Source organism: Pseudopodoces humilis, chromosome 10 (assembly GCF_049639895.1).
Source record: "Pseudopodoces humilis isolate 2021_Gansu_Grassland_sample_001 chromosome 10, ASM4963989v1, whole genome shotgun sequence".
Taxonomy (NCBI): Eukaryota; Metazoa; Chordata; class Aves; order Passeriformes; family Paridae; genus Pseudopodoces; species Pseudopodoces humilis.
This window is the reverse complement of record NC_142209.1, coordinates 25,958,855-25,983,539: the sequence shown is the minus strand read 5'-3', so window position 1 is coordinate 25,983,539 and position 24,685 is coordinate 25,958,855. Positions and strand designations below refer to the sequence as shown.

Genomic DNA, 24,685 nt, shown 5'->3' with positions numbered 1-24,685 from the left:
AGAGCCTGGTTTTAGTTTTATGCAAGAGTTCTTGACTCACACTGGAAGCAGCACTGAAAAGCCAGTTAAAAACAATACAACATAGAGTGTAATATACTTAACACACAAGAAAGTTTTACTCTACTTTGTGTTCTTGCTTGCAGTTTTAGGAAGGTCAGAAAAAATCCTGGTTAATGCAATACTAAGTGAACTGCTACTATCAACATTTCATAAACACTTTGCACCAGCATAAATGAACGGGAAACAAATCAGTTCCCCTGCTGTTTACTCTAGCTTTTACTCTGCTCTTTCTTTTGAGTCAGCATAAACATTTACCTTGTCACATAAACAACTCAATGTGGAAACTAATCAGGGTTAAAAATAAACTCAGAAAGAGAGAGCAGCAGGAAGAGCAATTTTAAATTCCAAATTCTACCCTTCTTGCCACACTGCCTCTTCTCTTTTGCTAGGAGAAGTGAGACAGAAGTGCTTCCAGCAGCAGCACCAACTCCTACATTTTGGTGAAGCCATGGTGTAACTCAGTGTTTAAGCCACTGAATCTACTCTTCACAGCAGCCAGTGCAGACCCACTTATTAGAATCAAGTTTTCTTATCATTTCCTCCTTAGGAAGTAAACATCTTGTTTAAATTATGGATTTATCAACCCAGAAAGCAATTAATTTTCACTTATTCCTTCCACTGTTATGGTGGTTAGAAATGGCCCACCTTCGTAATTTCAGTTCCTTTGTCTCTACAGAGGCCACTTAGAGGCTGAAGTAGTTTAATGTAGATCAAATAAGGAAGTTACTGTGTTACTGTGGTCCTAAAAGACATGAGCTATCCGTCATAACTCACAAGACAATTCCAGAACCAAATTCCACTGCCCAAAAGTACTTGTAGCACTAGGGTGCTGCCAGGGTGTACTTGACAGGCAGCAAGGAAAGCAGGACGATAAGAAGCAGGTCCTGTCTGAATGGGACTGCTGGTTGATATAAGATGCTGCTGAGGAGCTGAAGAAAATGTGAGATAACTTATCTCCCCACACAAACACAAAACTTTAGCCACAATATACGTTCATCCCATGCACACCCTCCCCCCTCCTGTGGGTATGAGGCAACTGCTGTGCTGCCACTGCAAAGCCACAGGCCTGCTAATGCCACGATATAACAATTTGGGGGGATAAGGGGAAAAACCCTGGGGGGTTCAGAATGGCATTTCCAGTAGTATCGCACCATCTGTTCAATGACTCTTCCACAGACAAAGCTAATACTAGAACCACTAGGTGTATTTTTAGCAATAGCTTTAATACAAGTGCATACAAAACCACACCACACTTCAGTTTTAAAATTCAAACAAATCAGGCTTCAAGTGTATCTGAAACGTCTCCTCCCTATTGTTGTTCTCTTTGGAGACAACATTAGCAATTGTCAGCTCTCTGGACAGTTTGGGTCCCTTTACACATTATGTGTATTTATGACTCAGTTCCTTGACTGTAGCTGATTTTAGGCTTGGGGGAGGGGGCAGAAGAAGTGTGTTTTATTCTGTGTTTCAAAAACATTTCCATTATAAATAGTGAAGGACAACACAGCAGAACATTTAGACAAAAATAAAAACAGCAAGATTAATCAGACTAGAGAACACAAAGACACCACGTCTCGCATTAACTCATAATCCTTCCTGACTTGGTTCACACAACACACAAACCACCTGGGGTTTGGTACCGTTTCTCACAGTCCAGATGAGTTTTTGGTACAGCAAGGTCAACTTTAAGTCTGACTTTCAAACTTGAACACTCACTCCTGTACCAGCACAGGCAGACTGAAAGCAGCATGGAAATATGAATAAAATACTCTGAAAAGATATAACATTTTGGGCAAAACCAGACGCCTAAAGGTTTTAAGTGACTGTCAACCACATGTTTCGTTAGCGACAGAAACTAAGAACCTAAGAAAATGCCTTTACAGAAAATAATCTCTGCAGCGGCGCTCAGACCCCGCCATCCCGCTGAGCCAATAATCCCCCAAAGAAGCCGTTTGACTGTTTTGCCCGAAGGAAAAGGAAAGCGAAAGAACATTCAAGTGCATGGAGCGCCGTTTTGTTCCAAGGCTATTGAAGCCAATGCATGTCTGTGTATCCGGTAGCAGCTCCCCTGCGGGCGGGACGGGACCGGCCGGCACTCGCTGCTGCCCGGGGCTCCGTGCCCGCTGCCCCGCGGCCCCGCTCCCGTCCCCGCGGTGCCCGGAAGGGCAGGGCAGGGCAGCGCCAGCGCCGCTCGGCCGCCAAGGGCAGGGGCTCGCTGCCCGCCCGGGTGGCGACCGGGGCTGGCCCGAGGGACACCCGCAGCCCCGACCCGCGCCCCCCGGCCCGTACTCACACCGGCCATCCCTAGGTGCTACGAGCGGAGCGCAGGAGCGGGGCTGGCCGCCCGCCCGCCCGCCGGGCCCCGGCAGCGCCGCCTCCAGCGGGGCGGGAAGGGGCGGGATGGGAAGGGCAGGACCCCCCGGGCCGCGGCCCCGCCGAGCGCGTCACGAACGAGGCGAACGGAGATTGGAGCGGGGGCGGCCCGGCCCAGAGAACCGCGGCCGGGGAAGGGAGGGGTGAAGCCCGGCAGGGCCTGGCCGGCCACGGAGGCCCGGGGACGGCTCCGCCTGGATTCACCCCGCGCTCGGCTCTGCGAGCATTCCCCGAAAGTTCGGCCCTTGTTCATTCCGCCCGCACGTCCCACCGGTGAGGGCGAACGGAATGAAGACCACACTTCCTAAGCCATGAAAGAAAGAGGTTTGGCAAGGCGGTCCAGCCGTGTTTCACTCTTAAATCAGTGCCTGTTCCTGTGGCAAACCTTGGCAGTCCCTGAATGGGGGTGTAAGTGGACACTATTCCACAAACAAGGGCCAGAGGTTAAAAGGTTACACGACTCATACACTGAAGACGGTTCTTGAAAATGAGTGGGGAGGACACAGCAGTGGCCCACAAAGAATTTCATTCAATGGTGAACATATTTACAAGGATGGAGGATACGTTTCTTAATACTCAGTTCTGGTGTTTTAATCAGTTCCTCACACATTAGTAGATAAATTACTAACTTGGGTTTGTTTGGGTTTTTTTCTAAATATGCCTTACATGTTTGAAAAACTCCAGGAACGTGAACAGTTATGTAATGGGAAACATTTCCATTATTAGCTGCTATCATGAAATCTATTTCTGCCAATATAACTACACTCACAATTTCTAGAGAGCGTGTAAGTGTACATTTTGATAAAATCAATGTATATTCTGGTATTTCATTCCTTGACTCTGTAGCTCCATGTCATAAAAAGTCTTCCAGATGGAGAAAACAGCACAGATTCCTTTTACTTCATTTCAGACCCTAAACAGGACAACTCACACTAACCTATAAGGGAAAGAGGCATCCCTTGTGGGGGGAGCTCAGCCTTTCTACATCCACATATTGTTCCCTAGGTAATCCCTGTCTCCTCAGATCCACTGCAGAGTGGGGTTATTCAGCCCTTGGTCAGCTGCTGTGTCCAGATGGAGAGATTACTTCTGACAGACCCATGGCATGGTAGGAAGAGTAAAAAGCTGATTGTCAAATGGGAATTTTTATCCAGGGATCTGCTATTCTCTAGAAAAATTGTAGTGGTCTTTAATAGACGAAAGAAGGTTGAAACTCATTAACAAGTAACTCACTAACTCACTGTCTAACAGGTAAATTGACCAAGATAGCACAAGTGTCTAAAGTTGGATGGGTCAAATTCAGGCTGGTTCTAACCCTTTACATCAGGCAAATGTAATCTAAATCAATCTTCATAAGCTTCTCTGTATGGGATATTAGAGATTTTCCTTTATCTTTCTTCACACTGAATCAAATCAATCAGATTCACTGAATCAGACTTCACACTGAATCAGATCAATGTGAAGAGACTAAATTCTCTTGCCATACTACAAAAGCACAACCAAAGCTTTATTCAAAACAAATAATGAACTCCTGCTTTAAGATTTCTACACTGGCACCAGACACTTATATAGCACAACCCAAACCCCTTTCATCTGAGTTTGGGTTTCTCTCCAGGTCAAAAATAAATGTTCAGCATGTCTTATAGACATGTCCAGCTCTAGGGTATCACCAGAAACTGATCTTAGATCATGGAACCACAAAGTATCCGGAGCTGGAAGTGACCCACAAGGATGACAGAGTCCAACTCCTAGGTAACTAAAGTTAAGAACCATCTTCAATCCAACCATCTGTCTTTAGAACCAGAAAAACACTGATACCCAGCTTAAACAGTCTACTGCTGTCTCATTTTCATTTCCAACTTAGGTGGCATACAAGCACACAAGAGTCTTGACCCAAAAAGGACTAATTCCTAGTTTTAAACAAAAAATAACCAAAAAACCCCAACTGAAACACAAATTAAATGTACAATAATAAATCCAGAACCTTATCATAAATATACAGTATAAATAAATATGAGTTAATGATAAGTATATATCTTATAAATATGAGTTCATAAAAGGAAGTCTCATTCTGACTTATCATTATGGTGGGACAAGAAAAATATGACAGACTCGAACCTAAACAAATGTTTTACTATATCCAATTGTACAGGCTGTAGAGCAGCCAGATATTATACAAGATGTGTTGGATATTAGCAGTTATGTCACTGTATCTCATTGCTTCAAAAAAAAAAAGTACAAGTGAAAACTGAAACATGCCTGAAGTTGGAGGGTATGGCGGAGGATGGTGTCCTCTAAAGCATGGATCCACTTCTCCCTCTCATCTGCATCTCGAGCTGAAAAAGTATTCAAAAGATATTGTTAAAATACATGCAGTCTTATATACTAAAAAGCATAGGCAAACAGATCTGATGTCCACACTAAATATGGAAATTAACCATATGTCTTTGTTAATCACCAACCACATAATTCCACAGTTATCTTTATTCTGTTTCTTCTTTTGTGGTTACAGCTCTGTCCCTTGTCCAGCTTTGGGGAAACACGTGCAAAGAGTTTGCACAGACATTTCTCAATTCATTAAGTAATTTTAAAATTTTCTTATTTACAAGAAATAAACCTGTAATAAATTATCCAGTAATTCTACTTCAATGTGGACATAGTAACTTTCAGGTATGGATTCATAATACAGGACAAACACCCCTAACAGGTCACTGGTGTGAATAACGAAGCACAAAGAATAATCTTAAATATACAACGAATATTAAATTGAAGAAAATCCTACTCTAAAACTGATTTCTTTCCACCCTACCCCCATTACAGAAATGCCACCTTTACTTCACTAGTCTGAAAGAACTCCTTGCTGTGCTCTAGGAGTGCTTAAAAAACAAAGAAGCAGAGTCAGTGGACTCCAGGTAAAGAAAAAAGGGAATATTCCAGAGGCATTAAATAGACTAAACAAACTGGCCTGTACACAGTTTGAGAATAGTTATTAACAATTGTTTCTAGCTCCTCATTCAAATAGAAGATACTAAAAAAACAGGAAGCCTGCTAAAAGCAAGGAAAACTTAAGTGAGCTAGCACCTATTATGAATCAGCGAACTGAGATTTCTATCTCACTTATTTTTAAGTAGCTCAGAGGAAATATCCTTAGGTTATACTGAAATGTACTCTCCAGCTCAAAATTCTTTGTTTCAATGTTCCCTTCCTCACCCTTTTGTTTCTATTGCTTTTATTTTTTTGGAATTCTGCAGCTTAAACCTATTAGTACTTAAAAATGTCCCAAGTCTTCTGAATATGTAGATTCTTCTAAACTCCCCAAAGATAACACTACTAGTTTAAAGATAAATATACTGCACTGTTCACTTCAGCTTATATACACTAAACATGTCAAGTTAACAAAACCATCAGGAAAGAATTGACAATGTATGTGTTTGTGAGAAGTAATTATCAATGTCTTTTTAATACATAAATTTGCTCAGAGCCCAACTGATGAGGTGGCCTCACAAAATAGTGGGGCAAAACCTTCACTACACACAAGGTAAAAGATTGAAATCTATCCAGTTTTTTCCTAAAAATATACATTTTTCCAATCTACTACAAGTCAATCCTTATTCACAGTTCTTTTAAAGTAGTAGAGTATGATAAATTGCCACAGGTATTTTGGCCACAATACCATTAACCTGAACAAATTAAAACTAGACATAAGGGAAAGTGGCTACCAAAGTGCTTTCAGGTGCACAGAGAAAGAGGAAGAAGTTAAAGTAATTAAATGTTACTCAGAACAGCAGGTGATTTTCCTGCAGGAAATGCAGCAAGTATTAAAAAGCTGGATCTGCCATTGTGATACACTCAATAGCTCATTAGAAAGAACTTTTAACTTACAGGACTGTTCTTACTGGTGAGCCGTATTTTAATTGAGAAGCTGAAGCAGGCACTGAGGACAAGTTTATAATGCAGTGAAAGCAGACAGGATGGAGGGACAGAGACCCTGTGAACTCTGTCTAGTGACTGCACTACACTAAATATATTTTGCAACATGCAAATTACAGTTTTTCTTTTCACATTCTGTACACACATGCACACACAAATATTGTTCTTTTAATAAGCATAGCATAGCTTACACTTTAACACTAATTTCAATTACTGAACTAGTCAACTACAATAAATTTTAATGCTTCTTAGTTTCTTTGGTTCTGCTTACCAAAACCAGGCCCATTGGCCTAGTTGTGCCAGACTTATCAATTAAGTTTATTCTTCCTATACCAGTCACCACTAAAAATATATAGTTACCTGTGTCATTAATCTATCAGTATTTGAAATGTATCAATGCTTTACATTTTCAAAGGTTTGTCCAAAGCAACAGTGGTTAGCATTATTTCAATATATAAGGTTTCTCAGGTTTGTTTTCTGGTTTCCTCTGGTGTTTTTTTTTAAATCACCATCTCCCAGTCCCAGAAAACGTCTTACTGGGGAGCCAGGGTACAAGCTACTGAGGAGCTATTAAGTAATTCATGGGATACAAATATCCTATGCTGAAGGGTGTTTTCCCACGATTATTTAAACTAAAAAGGAAACAATTAAGCTGCAGACCAGTGAATTAATCCTTGTATTGCAGCAGGATTCCTGTGATCTTCCATACTGCCAGCAAAAAGAGGTCACGGTATTAGTTAAATACTAATCTCAATATACAGTAGCCCATTAACAAAGGTTATCACATTCTGACTTGTATCTGAACCCCCACCAGAACAGAGAGGCCTTACAGCAGCAGGGAAGACCTAGAAACCAATCAATCCATACAGTTCCAAAATGAAACTAACTTTCCTATGCTCAATAATAAACTAAATTTTTTGAAACTTCCGTTTGTCCAAAGACCCCTTTATAGCTCTCTCTACCAGGGCTCAGCAGAGGGGGAAAAAAAGCTGTATTTTTTCCTCATATATTAGACATTGCAATCTTCTGGCATAGCATGATCAATCCTTAGGGAGCACACGTGAACCTCATCAATCCTGCTACTTAGAGAAAGTCTTGGGCACAATAAATCCAGGAACACTGCCATGAGAAGACTGCTTACTGCATGGAAACACAACATCAAAACCTTTTAAGCACTCTCTGTTCAGGACACTGGTTTAATTTCAGACCATCTATCATCAACAGCAGATCCTCCTGGCCCTCCTCCACAGACTCTTAAGAAAACCACAGAGAAAACCAGCAGGATGCAGTTTTTAGTAAAGCAAGATGCAAGAAAAGTTATATTAAATCTAATCAAAATGGCTGCTGTGAGATTAGGTGCAAGTAAAAGCTCCCTAATGGTAAAAGCAATTTAGAACTGAACGGCTGCCAAAAGATCACTGATGAAAAAAAAAGAAAAAAAATAAATCAATGGGAACATTCAAAAAAGAGATTAGCCGACACACTCAGAAAGAATTTATGGGAAAAATCTACACACAATGGTCAGAGATCATTATCTATGCATCTGTAGGGAAAGCTAAATATCCAAGCTGTTTTTCCTCTAAAGAAGGCAACTTTGGTCAAAGAAAAAGCTCTAATACCTTTGCACCTAAGAAGATTGTGATGCACATTATCTAATATCCACTCTGTATCTGCAGATGCTTTCTTCAGCAGGTAGGGACAAAAATGCCCTGCTCATTAGTCCTGTGCCTCAAGCACCCTGAAATCACTCCAACTTTTCCATTATTTGATTGGGCTCCGCTTTAAAGTTAATCCCCTCCTCAATTCCTATGTGAAAGCTACTCCAGAATGTGTTTCTGACAAAACATTTGGGATAAGGCAATTCTTATCTAGTCCAAAGAATTACGCTGGTGTTGTGCTTATACAAAAATAGAGGAGTATTATCTGGTCCCTCCTGGCACAAAACTTATAAAAAGAGAATAAGGGCAAGAGAGATAAACAAGTTGTTTTTCCCTAGGCTGATTCTAGAATAACAGTATTACAAAAAACAAACAAGAAGCACTGAAGGACACCTGGACATGAGAAATACCTGACACGTAAAAACATAAAGGTGGTTCTTAGTCTGAGGGGTTAATGTAAGAGTTACCTGGTCAGCTGAAATTCAAGTTGTACTAGAACATTAACTATTCACAAAAATAGCCATGCTATGTCTGCAGTTGAGAGGGCACTAACAGTGCCTGTGTTTTTCTCTTCTTTTAAGTGCTAGAATTCTAATTCAGTTTTCACTGCAATTTAACAGTGAAGATTTGCACGTGAAAGAAGATAAATCCACACAGAGCTGCATAATCACTGCTGTGTGCAAGAGACTGGAATCATTAATGGCTGAAACATTGCAATTTACTGTGATTATGCCAGTTAAGCTATTTTTACCTTTTTTTTTTTTTGCTATTAGAATTAGTATTTATGAGCTAGATTACAGTTTGTTCCCATATGCCTAAGCCCTCACTCCTCTGTGTCTACAGTGCATCCTTTGAAAGATACCTGTATAATTTACTGTGACATCTCAGGCATATCTAAGACAACCACAAGGTACTTAGCATGATCACAGTCCTATTTATGACTAGTCCAGAGAAACAGACTTGAAAAGTATGTCATTCATTACAGTGAGTTTTAATATGATTTTTTTTATGTGTATTTTTTGTGATCTGTCTAGTTGAGCTTATTCCTAAGATATTTTAACATTAATCTTATGCTAAAAAAAATAAAAATCTGAACTCTTTCTAGAGAAGGTCCAAAGAAAGAAGAGCAATTATTTGATCAAAGAGAAAATTATACAAGGAAAAAAACTACTAAATACAAGAATTACTGCTTCTACTGAAGAATTTCTGTAATTCTGAAAAATTGTGGTTTAAAACTCTTTTTTGTTTTATGAAATAGTTTTTTATCTCTGAACTTCCCAAGCTGCTAAATGAGATATGTCAGGGATTTTTAAAAGTTCTGTTCTATGGAGATAAGAAGGTAAATGAAATGCAACTACATTAAATGCTCTCAGCCTCTATTAATTTCCCAAATAGAGAATAAATTTTATAATTTAGAGTTCCTATAATATTTACTTTGCTGTGGAGAGATTATATGTGTTTATATAACGTATACCAAATGTTAAAGTACAGCATAAAACAGATTACTTTTTCCAGCCTAAGCTTGATAGCATCTAAAGATTAGATATAAACAAGTTTAACAACTCTGCTCCACGATACAGCATTTACTACCGGCATTTCTAGGTCATGCACAGCAGTACTTGGAAGACAGAATACACACAAAATATATCACCTCAGAATCTGCATACTGGTGCTTATTTTTTTGTGTGTGTGTGTGCATCTACATGGGCATTAGGATGAAAGAAAAACCTGAAGAATTAGTGAAAAAAAATTACTAGATTACTTATAAAAACACCATGCTGTCACAAAAAGAAATGCATATTTTATTTTCATTCACTGTGACCTACTTACAGGCAGAACTCAGTAAGAAGAGTCTATTACACCCACAGAGTCAATAGAGTCAATTATGCAGCCTTTATTCTGACAGAACTTTCACTGATTTGTATGCAAAATTCCTGTATTTTCTCAGCCAAGTGCAGAACTAATGTAGCTTCTTTACACACAAATCGCCAGATAATAAAGATGAAATCCTGGCTACACTGAGATCGATAGGATTTCTGCCACCAGTCTCAATGGAGAGAGATTTTATCAGTAGTGCTCAATAATGTGGAAAAGTCACGCATCACAGGACTGTTCCATGGCTAAATAAATTGCTATTTAAAGTCACTGAAGGCCTTTCCAATCATAGAAAAACGTGCAAGATGAAGCAGGGTTTCATACAAGCCTAGCAAAACACTGTATTTCCACTGCTTACAAATACCCTTTTAACACATGCAGCTCCCACATCTGGCAGTAGGTTGAACATTATTTCCTGTATATCATAATTTTAGAGTTGTCACAATCATTATTCTCCCTCCTCCTAATCCTCCCCCTGATGCCATTCTCCACCCACACACATAAATCAACCCTCCTTTTGTTCTGCAGGTGTCTGACCAGCCTGAGCTCCCGGTCCCTACAGGAAACTCCTGTGCAGTCACAAGACACAAAATCATGCCCAAACAAAAGGCATCAAAAGGTCTCTTGTGTACCATGTGTTGGTAAGAATAATCTGTGATCTTGAGAAATCAACTAAACTGTTCTTTTATTGTTACCTAAGCTCAAAAGCCTTTTTAGCAAGCTTTATAATCAGCCCAGAAACACAGCTTTGGGTGGAAACTTGTGTAACAAAGGAAACACGTGATCAAGTTGACATTAGTTCTCTCTGGAAATCCATATATAATGTGTAATTTTGTAATTAAACATTTCTGAGTGTGGGACAAATCTGCAAGCATATGGCTTTTCACTAGAGAATAATACTTAAATATTAATAATAGCAACACTAAACAATACTTCATATGGTAATTCTATGGAAATAGCTTTTAGGGTATGTTTGCATTTAAAATTAATCATAGAATCACAGAATGGTTTGATTTGGAAGAGACCTTAAAGATGATCTCATTCCAGGCCCCTGCCATGGGCAGGGATACCTTCCACTATCCCAGGTTGCTCAGAGCCCAACCCAACCTGACCTTGAACACTTCCAAGAGATGGGACAGCCACAACTTCTCTTGGCAACCTGTGCCACCACCTTCACAGTAAAGGATGTTTTCCATTGCAGATCCCACTGATAAAGCTCTCAAACCACTAGTTTAAGGTAGAAACCATATTTTGGCTTGAATTGAAAAAAAAATCAAAATAGAAGAACAAAAACATATTGGCATTTTCTTAGCCAATAAAATAATTGTCATTTTAACAGGTCAAACTCAAGGTTATTGCTATTTGGAATTTCTTGTTAAAACAGAAGAAAAAGAGTGTTGACCTACTCAGTATCCCTCCCCTCCTTATAGTGAGACCTTTTCAGGCCATTTTTCCCCAACAAAATACTTGCCATGTATCACATATACAGTTGAGATATGAGATACATATTGATACCAAAAGCAACAATTTCTTCCAGAGAAAGAAAAAAAGAAAACAAATCAACACATCACACAGATACTGTTTCATGGCACTATTTCTTTGCTACCCTCAAGTTTAACACATATTTTGAAAACTTCAGCTTCAACCTTAAAAACAGAAAACCAGGAGGTGTTTATATATGACTATAACAATTGAGTATAGAAAGTCACATTAAAAATGGCATTAACCATGGAGTGATTTGAAAACAAACAATTACAACATGGGATGCTGCTGGTGCAAGAAAGACCTGCATGAAACAGGAAAAGCACAACCATGCACCATTCCCTGCACTCTGCTCACATGTTCCAACTACTCAAAATACCAGTGCAGTACATCAGTAGCAAAAAGGAGGCAGAGGGAAGGGAGGGAAAGACAGAAAAATCACTGCAAAAGCTAAACCTAGCTCTGGCTCACAGAGGAATTTCTGCAGTTATGCCAATCAGGAGAAGATGAGATGCAGCCCAGACCTGGTCAGGTAAAGGGAGGATGACAGGAAGCTCAGCTTTACTCTGATCATAGCTGCTCATCCTCCTCTGCAATATAAAAGCACAGTTGAGCATAGCACAGAGGAATTCACTGTTTCAGCATCACCAGAAGCCTAAAATGTTCACCAGAACCCAGAAAAATGTTAACTTAGGGCAAACAATGTTGTCACAGCAGTTATAGACATCACTGAAGAAAGCAGCATAGACCAAGAATTCACACCAAAGTCTCTCTCTAGGCATTTTTCAATATCAAATTTAAAAAGCTCTAAAAATTTTTGATTTTAAAGGCTGCATTTGTGAATCGTTATTTAAATCAGGTAATGTGATAGATTTAAGTGCCTCTTTTTACCACAAGAGCAGTCAGCTTCCTGTCATCTATTAGGTGGACAATGTCAAAGATTTCTAGAAGGCTATAAATATTGACTATTTCTGCAAGTAATGTTAAAACACAGGTATAAAACCAACATAATTAATTTTGATACATAATGCAAATACTTAAAATCTCAAATTCTGATACTGCTCAGCAACTAAGGCCTTTGTGGACCCCAGTATTTCCTCAATAATAACTCTTCCCACATTAACAAAAAATCCTTGCTTTTATAACATTATGGCAACCTCTTGCTGGGTTTGTCTCCCTTTTTCCTCAGCTGGGATGGTGGGCAGACACAAATTAAGCTACAAAAACAGGAAAGGATGGGAAAAAAGGAGAAATCTACCTTTACCAGCTGACAGCTTTCATGTAATAGGAGAATAAGTTGCACAGCAACATTCACGCTTCATTTCTCAGATACTTTTGTGGCAGGAATAGGAAAGGAAAGACAAAAGCTAAAGCAAAATCATCTTAGATCAATGCACTGGACTGCTTCCAATCTCTCCATCCTTTATTACACAAAACAGTGGAGACAAAACTGATTTGCCTTCCAAAGAACTGTGCTGCAGGCTGTAAGAATTAGAGTTGGATTTTCAGGTAGGAGTTTAAAAATCTGATTTTTTTTTTTTAAATATGAATTCTTTTTTCTGCATACAATGTGCATTTAGTGAATTATTTCAGTCCAGATAAAAGCTATTATTGCTTCAGGTTAGACAGCAAATCAAATATCAAGAAGAAATACAACAATACCCTTGCCAGAGTCTCTTGAACATCATGTTCCCACTCTTGAATTTAAGTCACAAGCATCCCAGTGAGGAGAAAGAGCAGCTAAGTAATATGAAGAATTGAAGAAGTGAATTTCCAAATGGGAAGAGCTTAAAGCTTGGTGATGATACAAAGATGTTAAAAGAAAAACAAACCCAACCCCCACACTGTTTGAAAGTTATGGAACATTTAGAACAGGGACATGTACTGCAGCAAGGAAAAATATATTACCTAGAAAAAGCTTCCTGACAGGAAGGTAAATTAAACTAATAGTATTATCCCAACTGTCTTACAACAACTTGAGTGGATTTTTGCACCTATTCTGAAAAAACCCACAAGGAAATACCTTAAGATCTACCTAATTCAGAAGCCTTACAAGCAAACCATGAAACTGGATATTCAACATGACCAAACAAGGACCAATCAGGAGATAAAATACATTACTTTTATACCTATTTTAAAATTTCTGAGGTCATTCTACCTCCCTTTCCCCTTCAATATGAACAAGAATCAATATACCTGTAGATAACAATAAAACACAGGGGAAGAAAATCTGCTGGGCACTCTGGCAGAGCTAAAATCAAGCTGAGAGTAAAAACAAAACACGCTGTTTGTTTTACTGCCTATATTTATTCAATTAACTTCTCTCCTTTATACCCAGGTGCTAAGGATATGGATCCCATTTGGGATGTACCCAGTCATCTTTCAAAACCTACAATATCTTTACAATGAAAACCTTTTAACTTCTACTGATGTTCAACACAGGGGTGGCACTAGGAAACATAGCTGAGAGAAAAGAGGGAGATTGTCACAGGCAGAAACAAAATATGAACTTTTCTTTTGAGAATGACTCAGAAGTTGCCAAAATCCAGTGACAGGCAAATCTTAGTGGGAGATGCTGGAGCTTTGGCACTTCAGAAATTCAGTTACACACATACATATCCATATGGAACTAACTTCCATGTGAGAAGCAGGTCAGACAGTTTTAAATTACTTACTTGCCCTTCATCTTATTACTTCCATCTCTATAGCGTTAGTCAGATGTGCAATTTTGAGCAACTGACATAAAGAAATAATTAATTAACCCAGAATGAAGTTTTTCCTTTATTTTTCACTAATTCAAATTCTATCACTGGCTCTCAGCAAAATTTCACTGAGCACCAAAAGTCTGAGTGAATGGACAGCCTGAAAAAGAAACTGTTCCATTGCAGATGGGACCCCAGCATAGGTCAGGAGATCATTGAAAGCTTGGATTTTTAAAGTTTGGTTTTTCCCCAGAGAGGCTCCGGCTTGTTTGAACCCCTGTCTGTCCTTGAGAAAGAAGGAAGACTGCAAGAAGGACGAAAGAGACTAAATTGTCATTCCTGCAGGCTTCTCTTGTCCAAGACTTCTTTTATAAAGGGTGAATGAATTTATGGCTATGACTATCTCGCAGAATAAAAGCTCTGTCTTAATCAGGTATTAAAAGTTAGGAATAAATTGTTCAGACTTTTGTATGTTTTCTTGGATTATTCGCATAATCTGCCCTGCATATGCAGTCTCAGCATATATTTTGTAATATTTACATTACTAACCACTCACCATTCATGACTGAATGTGATCTACATTTTCCGTAAGTTAAAACCTGTGTAATACTGAATTAATTTAATATAACATACAAACATTTGACATAAATATGACAGAGGGTGCATGAGGTGAGAATGCATTTACAGGGGCTGTAAGAACTACAATATAAAGTTCCACAGAGCTTTTTTTACACTGAAATACCACAGGACTGATATCTTACCTGTCTTTATACATTTTTGCATTAAATCCATGTATATTAATACTGTGCTTGTATCATTGTAATTTCCTGGGTATCAGAGATGTTATCTTCATAATATGCTAATAGAAAAAGCATAATACAGAAAATAGTGTACAATATCTTAGTTGTACACGAAAGGAGGATACATAAATCCTGGCCTAATATGAAATGCAGGGAAAGAGAAATTATAAAGCACAAGGTGCGACACCATTGCTTTCAAAAATTATCAATATTACTTAGAGTAAAACATTACTTATGTCAAATACTATCAGTTTTCTTAAGACATCTGGCTGCCCAAAGGAGAATACAGCATATAACAAATCACTGAAAACAAGATGTATTAAAAAAGGTTTATCTTAGTAACTAAAGATTAGAGATTTCTAGATTTACCTGTATCAAGTTCTCAAATATTCAGCAGTATTTAGCTTTGTAGTACTGAAAGACTGCCCTAGTACAGCATTCCATTACTGCATTAGCAATTAGCTTGCATTTTAACAGTTATCCTTGGGAACAGTAGATCTAAGTGTTACTGTGAGCTCAGCATTATGAAGGTATATTTACAAGGCTTAATGCAGTGGAAAGCAAGAGGACAGCAGCAGCATTTAGGAAAAACTACAGCACAAGGAATACAGAAGCCAGTGTCAATATGATGTACAATGAATATTTATCATTAGAAATAACCTAACAAAAGCAACAGTATTTATGATAATTCAGATTTGCAAATCACTGATTTAAAAATATGTACAGTACAATATAAGTTATAGAATTATTTCAGTTTACATAAATTAAAATGACTGCTTAAATGCAAGTGTGCCTCTTGGATATTTACAATTTCCAGTCTATACAAAGCAATTATTTAGTTGCTGCATTTTAGAGGAAAAGCAAAAGGACTGATGAATGTTAGCTGCAAAATATTTTCAGCACACTTCCCTAGGATTTTAACATTCAGAAAAAGGAAGTTTTCTATTCAATATCAGCACAGTATTTTGTCCTCCACACTGCAGACAAAATAATTTAAGGAATACATAGCAATTATATAGAGCCTTACCCTTTCTACCGGTGAGCCATAGCATGCAATGACGAAACATAGCAGTGGCAGATGGCATTGGTGTTAGGAAATGTGAATAAAAGGATAATAGCAGAGAAATGGTGACTGGCAGACAAGACACAGAAATGTAGATGAAATGAATGCAAGCTGGTAAATCTTGAAGCAAAGCTCCACCGTTAAGCCAAACGTTGCCTCTAGCCTCCTCATAACTGAGCTTTAAGCTCTATTTGGATACAAATTGCAACCTTCAGACCAGTCTTGATTCTCTTCATAAAGAAATGCATAATTGTATCTTGAAAACGAAGATCAGAAACGTTTTGTAAGCGAAACCCATAATCAGAAGCACATTACTTTCTCCCCTTGAGTGATTTATTCTTTACATTATTCATCTCCAAATCCTGCCAGAGCTACAGTCTCTTTCTAGCACATATGTATCCACTGCAGATGTAAATCCCTGCCTAACCTGCAGCACCCCTGGATCCAGAATGTTCTCAGTGTGCTCATTCATGCTGTTCTGTTGCCAAACATTTAAAATCATCCATCAAATACAAGTGGAATCTATTATAGGAAAAAATCACAATCTCTTCTTTCAGCTCACCCTGAAAATGGAAGGTTTTCTGATCAACAGTTATTGTGAAGGTGCTGTCGTCCTCATCGTCTATACCAATCACAGCTCCCTGTGAAACAAAGAACAAAATCCTGATAAGGCAAGCAGTGACATCAGCAGCAGACACTCTATCACTACACCACTGGAATTTAAAAAGCTTTGACAAATTAGATGGAAACTGAATACAGTAAAGAGCAGAAAGATTCTCTGTTCAGTCATAGGATGCAGTCAGTTCTTTAAAACAATAAATTTTTAGCTGCAGAAAAAAACAGTGGATGTTATAAAGCTATTATCTGGATAATAATATGTATATTTTATTTTTGTAATGAAGGTGGCTTTATGCTGCAGCAGTTTCCTACTACATTCCAACTTATATTTTAAGTGAGAAGCAATATTTTATATGTATTTTCTGTGTATAAAAATAATAATTCATAAGTACTCTACAAAAAGAAGCTCTTGACCTGATTTTATCTACCAGCCTACAATAAAAAATAAATCATTCTAGCAGAATGAATTTGGCCCATCATGTCATGTCACTGGTACACTGCATGATCTAATTTTCAGTCCCATAGCAAATATTAACAGTAAGTAATCAGGATATATCAGAAGCAACTAGCTTTGTCTTCTAATTCTTCCTGAATTATTACAAGAAAATGCAAATAAATTAAAGACCATCTGTGCTTAGCTATTTACAAATCTATGTGCATTTTCATTCCTGCCCCCTCCAACACTCATAATAAGTAAGTTTCACCCAGGAGAAGACACCAAAAAAAAGGACAATTCCAAGTCTCTGCCAACTCCAATAAATTATAATATTTAGCTCAAAAAACACCAGTGGATTTACTGAGTTTCTTTTCTCCTTCTTCAAGGAGACACAGCACCAGGATCTGTTGCATCCTTCCCCCTCCCACAAAAGAGACAGACATCCCTGGAAGGTGCACATATTTAAAGGGGAAATTCTGCCCTTACTCTCAGAGTACACAAAGAGTAACAGCACAAGCAGGAGCCCTGAGCCAATTCCAACCAGTGCTTCCTTTCACTCAGCCAAATACCCCACAGCAGCTGCAGGGCTGGGGGTCAGGGATACACCACGCTGGGGGTCAGGGATACACCACGCTGGGGGTCAGGGATACACCACGCTGGGGGTCAGGGATACACCACGCTGGGGGTCAGGGATACACTGGGCTGGCCAAAAGCTAAGGATGGTTTGGGTCCAGACTTGGGGGCAGAGGGAGCTGAATCAGTGTTACCCACACAGGTTCCTCATAGTCCCTACATGAGATCACTGGCCTGTGGGGCCAGGTCATGCATGGCTGGGACCAGCACAGGCCCCACAACAGAGTGGCAGGAGCAGTCCTAGGTAAGAACAGCAGCAATCATCTGTCATCCAAGGCAGTGTAGCAGGAAAGGATAGCTCCAAGCTGGTTTTTTTATTTCCCTCCACTGATAAAATGTGCCACTTAACTTCTCCAAGAGTATCTTCCATATGGGCTTTTCATGGACAGCTCTGTGATCACTATAAAAAAGGCACCTAAAAAGTGTATCCAAGCCAGTATTATGAATACTTTTAGTGCCAGGACACAACAACCACCAGGTTTTATTTAAAATATAGCAGATAAGAAATACCTGGCACTTTAATTACATGTTTTGCTATGCAGTAAATCAGAAGGTCACTGCAAGTTGTACATTATTGTTCTTAGCAGCTGCATCATAGAGTCAATATGGCTGGAAAGGAGCTCTAAGATTATCAAGTCCAATTGTTAACCCAGTGCCACCGTGTTCACCACTGAATTATCTCAGCAAGCGCCACATCCACACATTTTTTGAACACTTCCAGGGATGGTGACTCCACTGCTTCCCAGGGCAGCCTGTTCCAATGGCTGACCATTCTTTCAGTGAAGAAATTTCCCTTCATATCCAATCCAAACCTCCCCTGGTGCAACTTGAGACCATTTCTTCTCATCCTGCCACTTTTTACCAGGGAGAAGAGACTGACCCTCACCTCACTACAACCTCATTTCAGAGAACTGTAGAGAGTGATAAGGTTACCCCTAAGCCTCCTTTTCTCCAGGCTAAAGATACCAAAAGCCTGTAAGTCAGACATCAGGAAGATGACCAAGATATCCTCCCCAGAGGATATAGGTAAAACTCACGTAAACACAGACTGAGACAGCTGAGTCCTGCCCCGTCCTAAGGGTGGGAGCAGGGAGAGCTCTCCTGGGCCTGTGAACTCAGCACAAACCTGTGTACAGTGCACATACTGTCACTGCAACACTGGGGCAAAGGGTCTGAGCCAGAAGCACAGAAAATGCTTCCTCTGTCATGCAGATAATACATATGAACAAGTAAAATTAGAAGTAAGAGTGGCAAAGTTTATGGGTATTCCAGAAAACTTTAGCAGGACATAAGCATAGTGCAGATGACACAGAATGCTTTATGACTAAACTTTACTAAGTACACTAAGACAATCAGCAAAAGAATTTGAAGATGAAACTTCACGCCTATGAAATGTGTGTCAGGAGCAAAAAGGTGAGGAACAAACTTTTCATAATCCATTCAAGAGAAAAGGAAATATTTTAGCCAAAATGTTTAAGTTACATGTTTGTTTATGTTCACACCTACAGTTACAAATCAACAATTACTCTAAACATAAAACCTCTTTGATAGAATTTCAGACTGCAGAAGCCCATCTGTTCAGCTATCAGTATCACTGTCATCTGCCAGGGGAGCTGCTTTACAGCAGCAGAAAAAAGGATGATTCCTTCCTCCCTCACAAAAAATCCCCCAACAAACAAACCACATGTATTCAGAGAAAGGCTGGGGGAGTCTGTAAGTTTTTAGAAAACTCCCAAGAACAATTTGTGATGGTAGAGTGGCAGATGGGAGAAGAGAAAGGGGCTGTTTTATTTTCAGTTTCTTTGCATATAAAGATGGACCAGGCAATATTGAACGGATTGTTCACTTTTAATATTTCCTGAACTGGCAGGCTGAGGCCAACCTCCACAGTGACAGGCTCGCAGCACTATTAAAGCAGGCATGGCATTTTGGACTGAATTCTTCTGCACAATATAAAAACCTTCCTCATTAATCTTTGGGAATGTCTTGTTCTATACAGTGGTTTGAGTGTACATTTCCCTTAAAGAAATTCTGAATTAAGATATCAATACATCAAGCAAGGCAAACTGCAAAGACTTCATCTGGAATTTGAGTTAATGAGGATTCTCTGAGCCTCGGAAGGCTACAGGTTCCCACAAAAAGACTAGAAAGGACTAACAGCAGAAGGAAGGAGTAACTGAAAAATGCACAGTTTTCCTTCAACACTCATCCCATTGTTTGTAAGACCACAGATCCCCTTCTCTAGACTTCTCTTACTTCAACTTTCAAAATGCTCCCATTCATAGCCATCATTCTCCTCACTCCATCCCCCTACTTGCTCCAGCTCTCCACAAGACTGCTGCATGCTAGAACCAGAAATTCTACGAGAAATGGGAAAAAATATAGGAAAAGGACTTCTGCAAAGACATCACAGCACACTCACCTCACTTAAGTACTGCCACTTCCAGCTACAACAGCAGCAGTCGAGGCTAAATGTCCCACACCAGAGTGCCTCAAACAGGTAATGCTCAGCTTCCCCACCCTGCATCTTCCACCTCTCTTTCCCCAATTTGTATACACCCCCTCCAACGATATTTCAAAAACTTTGCCAGCAGTGTTCTCCCTTCCCTTTCCAGTCCTCCTGTGTTTCACTAAGCTCAAGCCTGGACCTAAGGAGTGTCCAAACTGGCAGGATGAAGGACATGGTAAGAGAAGAAAAACAAATCAGGACAGAAGGAATCAGTTTCACGGTGACTTCTGTAGGTACAGATCAATATATACACATATATATTGACCTCCACACACAGAGAAATGAGAACTGCAAAGAGCAAATTTTTCATAGCATCCTACAACTAACCCACCTTACTCTGCCACAGAATGCCTTCTAATATGTCATATAAAATGTATAATCTTTATACCATATATAAATTATAGAATGTAATTAGCCCAGCATGTCACTTGACTTCTAATGTTTTCTTTCTTTAAATAATTTCACTATTTTGGCATTTTGCAGAGTCAGGAATAGAGCCCAAACCTCAAAAATCTCCTTGCAGTTCTCTCCATTAGGACATATTATACACAGTAAGTCATTAAGTACTGAATAAAACAACACTTACCCTGAGTCTAACACACCCTCGGCGTGAACCTCTCATCATTTTGTCTTTTGACTGAAACAGAAAAAAAAACAGATCAGTGGGTTAACAAATACAGTAAGAAGAAAGTTATTCAAACCAACAGAGAAAGAATAAAGTATTTTTGCATCATGTTCTAGTGACTGATTAAACAAGATAAATTCCTGTTACAAAATAGGTTAGTTCCCACCACCATGGTATGGAAAATAAATCCTTCAAAAAACAAGAATACAATATCCTAATTCAAGAAGTTTTCTAAATACCTTCAAGAAACACTTATGAGATGCAGTCCACGCCTTTCTAGAAAGTAAAAAGGAAGAAGAAAGGGCTTGAGAAATATTAAAAACCAGCAGTATGCTGATTCTTATCTTCCTCCTTTCTCTCCTGTTCTCAGGGAAGTGTCCATAAAACAAAATCCAGTTGAGCAAGCAGAATTGCACAAATGAAATTGTATATCTATCAGAAACTTTCCCTGATTTATACCCCTTTTAGACAGATATAAAATTCATGTTTAGACATGTTTATAAATCTACTTCCTAGACAGATTCCTCCTGCAGTCTGCTGTCATTATTACAGTTAAAAAAGTTAATGTTTGTAGTCATTTAAACTGCTGGAGCCCAGATCAGATACTGGATTTGCATGTCTATAACCAGTGCTCAAACTTGCACATTAACCTACTTTGCAAAATTACTCAATCTCTTATTTTTTATCTGTTTGAAGCACTGAAAAAAAGCTTAAACCCTCCTCCAAGTAGGGAATTCTAAACAGTCAACTCACTTCCAGCTTGAAATTGTGATACTTGAGCCTTCAGCTATTCCCACCACTGTCCCAGGCAAAGCTGACAGTAGCCGTTGCTATTGGGTAATAGTGGCAAGCCCAAGTAGCACACACAAACTATTAAAGGTAAAGAAGAAAAAGAAAATATTTAGGTCATCCTGAATACTCGGTTTCCTGGTAAGGGCTGTTTTTTGACTACCCACACACACACACTCCCTGGTTTTTAAATAATAAATTACTTGCTATTGTAGCCTTATCTGAAAGGTAGTCCTGTCTAATAAAACCCCTTCTCTCTTGCCATCCAAACATTCAAACTACATTCTTTCAAGTCAGGAAAACAACTGTCACTGGTGTCTCATGATCAGATTCTCTTACTGTCACCTTCTGAAATACCCACTTCTTTCCAGCAGTTTATCAATAATTCCATCAAGACAATATATTGATGTTACTATCACCAGACCTATTTTCACTGAAGCAATTAGACAATAAAATCTTGCTGACATTAATGGAAAAGAAAAGGCAGGACAAGAAGTATCAGTCTTAAGAATAACAAATGATTCTTCATCTGCAACATGTTTTAGATACAGCTACAAGGAAAGAATGAAGCAGTCCTAGCAAGTTCTACTCACTAAAGATAATGTAAAAGTACAGCACTTGGAGCTTCAAATAATGTTTTAGCTGATCTCTCATTCAATTCAGGCTCCAATTTATCAGAGCTGTCTTCTGAGCATGAGAAGCCATCAGTATTAATCTACTTGTTTTCACATCAGCATATATTAGCTGGTTGAAGTGAAACAGAAGTAAAGACCAGCAGTGCCTCTGTAATGTATCCTACAGATATATAATTTCTTTTTAGACAACAAGTACAGAGGGAAGACTTTTTGGAGCATTGTTTTGTTTTAGTATTTTTTTTTTTAACCTCAAACTCAAGTGAGGATCAAGCTACAAAGTTTCTCCAACAATTTCCTATGAGTAATGGTGTATTTTTGGGACACAGCTCACTAGAGTACACTTTTAATTTTATATTCACTGCCTTGAGAGTTCTCTCAAAATGGGAGGACACTCCTGAGAGCTTATCACTCCCTCTGGTGGTTTCTGTAAGAAATATTGGCATAATCTAAGCAGGAAAGAAAATATCTGGACTGAGGCTGTAACAGTGCAGTGGCTGCAGGGACCCAACCAGGTCTGACTGGCCAGACCCCCCGAGCCAGGCAAAGCCCTCCCAGCTCCCTGTGCTGGGCACAGGCACAGAACCAGAGCAGACAAAAAGCAAAGGCAGCAGAAGAGACTGGCTTTGGCTGGGTTTAAACCCCTTAGTGACATGCAGGGAATTTGAGGACTCGTCCCAGTGCAATGGAGAGCAGAATCCCAACAAACCCCATTTCCACTGATCATCAAGTCAGATGCAAAAGATACAGTAAAAGTCTCCCTTTTTCTTGTTCACCACATTTTAATGGAATGGAAATTTAGTTTAAACACTATAATGCTCTTAGTCTGCAAAAAGAATCACAAGATAAATAACAGGTCAGAGTGTGGGCCTGTATACCTACAATTTCACCATCTTCTCACAGAGCTTTACTTGGTTAATACCAATTATAAGAAAGCACAAAATTGAATTCATCCTACCTAAGTGCAATAAAGCACCCATCATTCCAGTATCTGAATTCCCTGAGCTCCAGGGCAGGCAGCTGTCATCATACACAGAGTTGGATTCTCTCACTGGCAACAGCAAAGCTTCCTCTGCTGCTGCAGGACACTACTTTAAAACACAATTCAGCTGACATTTTAAATTTTGCACCCTCGCCAACAAGATTTTATAAAAATACAATTCAAATACTTCCAACTTCCCCTTATTATTCTTTGGTTGAAATTAGGTTATCCAATATATTCTATTAAAAATAAAGCCAACCCATAACTGTTTTGAGGAACAGTTCCATTTTACTGAACAAAAACTCATACAGCAGAAAGATGTCTCTAAATGGCTAATTAAAAAAGCCACATTTTACTTTCCTTTTATATTTAAAATTTTAATATGCAGCTATCTTTTTCAGTGCTCAGTTTTATAACCAGACAAAATTACATTTTCCATAAGCTTTCAATACACACTGTACTGATTGTGATAATAAAGGACTTGAACAGGTTATAAGCAGACAGCGGTATGAGATAAATTTCAGCTGAAACTCAAATAAAAATCAAATGTAAAAATTAACAAAGCTATAGAATATTACTGCAGGGCGAATTTAGGTATCTCCCAAAAAGATGTGACCTTTATTGGTTTCTCTTTTACATCCACACAGGGAAGTTGATCACATGCAGAACTGGTCTAACACAAGGCATTTCAGGTAACCTACAACTTCTTAAGAGAAATGAAAATAAAGATTGGGCCTATTTAAAGAAAACAAAATTAGAATCTTTAACCCCAGCCCCAAAGACCCCCAGCCCTCCATGATCTTCAGTACTATTATTTCATTTGAGTTTTAGATGCTGTGTGCAAAGTTTAAGGTTTCAAATAAAACCCAGCTGCTCTTTGCCTCCAAAAGCTCTCAGGCACGAGTTCTGCTTGTGCAGAAGGGCACAGAACTTGAAGAGGTGCATTTTCTGACTCAGTGCTGTCATGGAAATCCCTAACTTAAGTACACAGATGAGCAAAACCACTTAGGACATTTATTTCCTGTTAGGGATGAAGAACCTGGAACAAGCTGTATCTATAAACAGTAATCTTTGCAATTTATCTATGTCTACAAGAGAAGCTTAAATTCTGATTACTTTCCATAATGGTCATTTTTCTCATCAAATCCTAAGGCAATGCTCATTTTTTTAAGCAGAGAGAGACCTCAACAATTTAAAGACTTTACAGGCTGTTCCCAGCCCACCATTTCTCCAGCTCCCTCGCAAGGCACACAGAAGTCTCAGAGGAAAAACTCCCTGAGCTCAGGGACAGCATCACACAGCCCTGTTGTTTGTGCAGCTAAACCTGGGACTTCTGTGGGTGCGGTCATAAAACAGGAGATAAAACACTGCAGCAAGATCTGAGCTGCTACTGGGGCTCATCTAACCCCAGCAGATACCAGGATTATATGAAATAGGTAAGGCAACATTTTATAGGTCCTGCCATAGAAAAGCATTACACTTCTTTAGAGAATCCTGTGAGAAATTAATACATGTGAG

General features: G+C 39.0%; 1 protein-coding gene across 4 annotated transcripts in view; it reads right to left on the bottom strand.

Moving 5' to 3' along the window:
- The window catches only part of OSBPL9 (oxysterol binding protein like 9), a 58,374-nt gene that overhangs the window by 28,505 nt on the left and 5,184 nt on the right, over positions 1 to 24,685 (bottom strand). For 3 of the 4 annotated variants that reach the window (XM_005521147.3, XM_005521148.3, XM_014250654.2), the window contains exons 2-4: positions 20,726 to 20,776; positions 16,506 to 16,584; positions 4,693 to 4,769 (exon numbers count right to left, since the gene is read on the bottom strand). In XM_005521147.3, coding sequence (XP_005521204.1) covers positions 4,693 to 4,769; positions 16,506 to 16,584; positions 20,726 to 20,776 — 207 coding nt within the window. Of the gene's footprint in view, positions 1 to 2,353; positions 2,468 to 4,692; positions 4,770 to 16,505; positions 16,585 to 20,725; positions 20,777 to 24,685 lie in introns of those variants that run through there. The other variant, XM_014250655.2, reaches the window with a different exon arrangement.